Below are 2503 nucleotides of genomic sequence, written 5' to 3'. Positions count from 1 at the left end.
AAATTTTTGGAAGGGAGCAGCAAAACCACTAAAGATTATTTCCTAAATCAAATGAGTGTTTTGATGGCATAAAAGGTGTGCTTTCTGACGGAAGCTCTTGCCACATTTACTACAGTGGAAAGGTTTTTCTCCTGTGTGTGTTCTCTGGTGTGTCAGGAAGTGGGAACGCTGATTGAAGGTTTTGCCACACTCGGGGCACGGATACGGTCTCTCTCCTAAGTGGATCCGCTGATGGGTCACGAAGTGGGAGCTCTGATTGAAGCTCTTCCCGCACTCGCCACACCGGTAGGGTCTCTCTCCCGTGTGGATCCGCTGGTGCTTCACGAGGGCAGAGCTGTCGGCGAACCCTTTGCCACAGCCGTCACACTTAAAAGGCCGCTCGCCGGTGTGGGTCCTCTGGTGGGTGACCAGATGGGAGCTCTGGCTGAAGCTCTTGGGGCAGGAGGGGCAGCTGAATGGCCTCTCTCCCGAGTGCGTGCCCATGTGCGCGACGAAATGGGAACTGTCCGTGAAGCCCTTCCCGCACTCGGGGCATTTAAAGGGCCGCTCCCCCGTGTGGGTTCGCCGGTGCTTGATCAGATCCGAGCTTTGGCTGAAACGCTCCCCGCAGTCATCGCACCGGTAAGGCTTCACGCCTGTGTGGGTCCTCTGGTGGGTGATGAAATTGGAGCTTCGGCTGAAGCTTTTGTGACATTTGAGGCACGTGTAGGGCTTCTCTCCCGTGTGGGTTCTTTGGTGCATGATGAGGTGTGGCTTCCGCCCAAAAGTCTTCCCACACTCTGGGCACTCATAGGGCCTCTCGCCGGTGTGGGTCCTCTGATGTTTGACGAGTGTCGAGCTGTCGCCGAATTTTTTCTCACACCCACTGCACTGGTAGGGTTTCTCTCCTGTGTGTGTTCTGCGGTGGGTGACGAGGTCTGAACTCTGCTTGAAGCCTTTCCCACACTCAGTGCATTTATAAGGCCTCTCGCCGGTGTGGGTTCTTAGGTGTCTAATGAGATAGGAGCTCTGGTTAAAGGTTTTCCCACATTCTGCACACACCGGCTTCTTTCCTGCATATCCCTCCAGGAGCTTGTTTAAATCCTTGTCCCGATGGCCCTCCCCTGGGAGGGTTCCAGGTTCTAATTCAAGGCCCCTCTCCCAGCTTCCTCCCCAGCTGGGAGTCTGATAAACATCTTCATTGGCCCCTTCTGAGGATGTTCTGCTTTGTTCTGCTGTTTCAGAAACATCCTGATGGAGTTTTCCCAGCTGATTCTCCAAGTCTGAAAAATTAACAGAAGTGACCAAGAATAAAGTTGTCAGGAACGTACATCAGAGGGCAGCAAGAAAGACTAAAATTAGTGTTTTTGCAACAGCCTATACTTAAATTTGACTACTTTGGTTTTCACTCTGTGAAAAGTTTATTGATGTTCATTGAGCTCACAGAAAACATGAATCCCTAAACCGTTTTTTTTTTAAGACTAGAGGCCCGGGGCCCAAAATTTGTGCGGGGGGGGGGGGGGGGTCCCTTAGCCCAGCCTTCACCCTTTCCAATCTGGGACCCCTTGAGGGATGTCCGACTGACCGTTTAGGCCCGATCCCAGTGGACTGCTGGCTCCCAACTGTTCATCTGCCTGCCTGCCTGATCACCCCCTAACCACTCCCCTGCCAGCCTGATTGATGCCTAACTGCTCCCTTGCCAGCCCAATTGCCCCTAACTGCCCTCCCCTGTCGGTCTGGTCACCCCTAACTGTCTTCCCCTGCAGGCCTGGTTGCCCCCAACTGCCCTCCCCTGCTGGCCCAGTCACCCCTAACTGCCCTCCCTTGATGGCCTGGTCACCCCCAACTGTCCTCCCCTGCTGGCCATCTTGTGTGTTGGAGTGATGGTCAATTTGCATATTACCTCTTTATTATATAGGATGACCAGATAAATCTTGAGATGACCTTTACATCCTTCGAGAGTAAGCCACATGTTGTCAAAATTAGGCAACTCCTTTCAAAGATGTCATAGTGGAAACGAAAGTGAAATGCTTACTTTAAAAGAGACTTTATTTGGTCAATTCGTGACTGCCCAAGAACTCAAATTTAAACTTCCGATGGGAAGAACAAAACTCCAGGGCAGCATTTCACATTCTTTTCCCACCAAGTAACACTCACATCTCACCTGAGTGACTTTCCCTTAGGATCTCCCTTGCCTCAAAATGTTGGAGTGGTAGAAGCCATGACTCGTCTTTCTGTTCCAGCTGGGAGATGACACTTGGTCTAGAAATCCTACACAGGAAGATGAACAGAGAATGTTGATCTGAGCCAATCACACAAGGCCTGGCCAAAATGTAAGCCCTCCTCCTTCCCTAGGTAGAAGGGGACACCCAGAGAAACGCTCATGTGTGTTTTGTCTCATTAAAAGGGCAGCCACAATAAAGTGATAAAAGAGGGTGATCTCCCCAAGAGGCTGAGGAAAAGTTATTTTCCTCCCATTAAATCCGAAACAAAAAACCAGCAGAATCTCAGAGGCAAGGCGGGG

At 51.2% G+C, this 2503-nt stretch overlaps 1 protein-coding gene across 1 annotated transcript in view; it reads right to left on the bottom strand.

Annotated features, from left to right (window-relative positions):
* ZNF774 (zinc finger protein 774) overlaps window positions 1-2503 on the bottom strand; it is a 4144-nt gene continuing 1641 nt past the window's right edge. The window contains exons 2-3 of the mRNA XM_014447002.1: window positions 2144-2330; window positions 1-1262 (exon numbers count right to left, since the gene is read on the bottom strand). Coding sequence (XP_014302488.1) covers window positions 43-1262; window positions 2144-2330 — 1407 coding nt within the window. The 3' untranslated portion in view covers window positions 1-42. The remainder of the gene's footprint in view (window positions 1263-2143; window positions 2331-2503) is intronic.

Source organism: Myotis lucifugus, unplaced genomic scaffold (assembly GCF_000147115.1).
Source record: "Myotis lucifugus unplaced genomic scaffold, Myoluc2.0 scaffold_600, whole genome shotgun sequence".
Classification (NCBI taxonomy): domain Eukaryota; kingdom Metazoa; phylum Chordata; class Mammalia; order Chiroptera; family Vespertilionidae; genus Myotis; species Myotis lucifugus.
The sequence above is the reverse complement of the archived record's forward strand: the minus strand, read 5'-3'. Positions and strand labels throughout refer to the sequence as shown.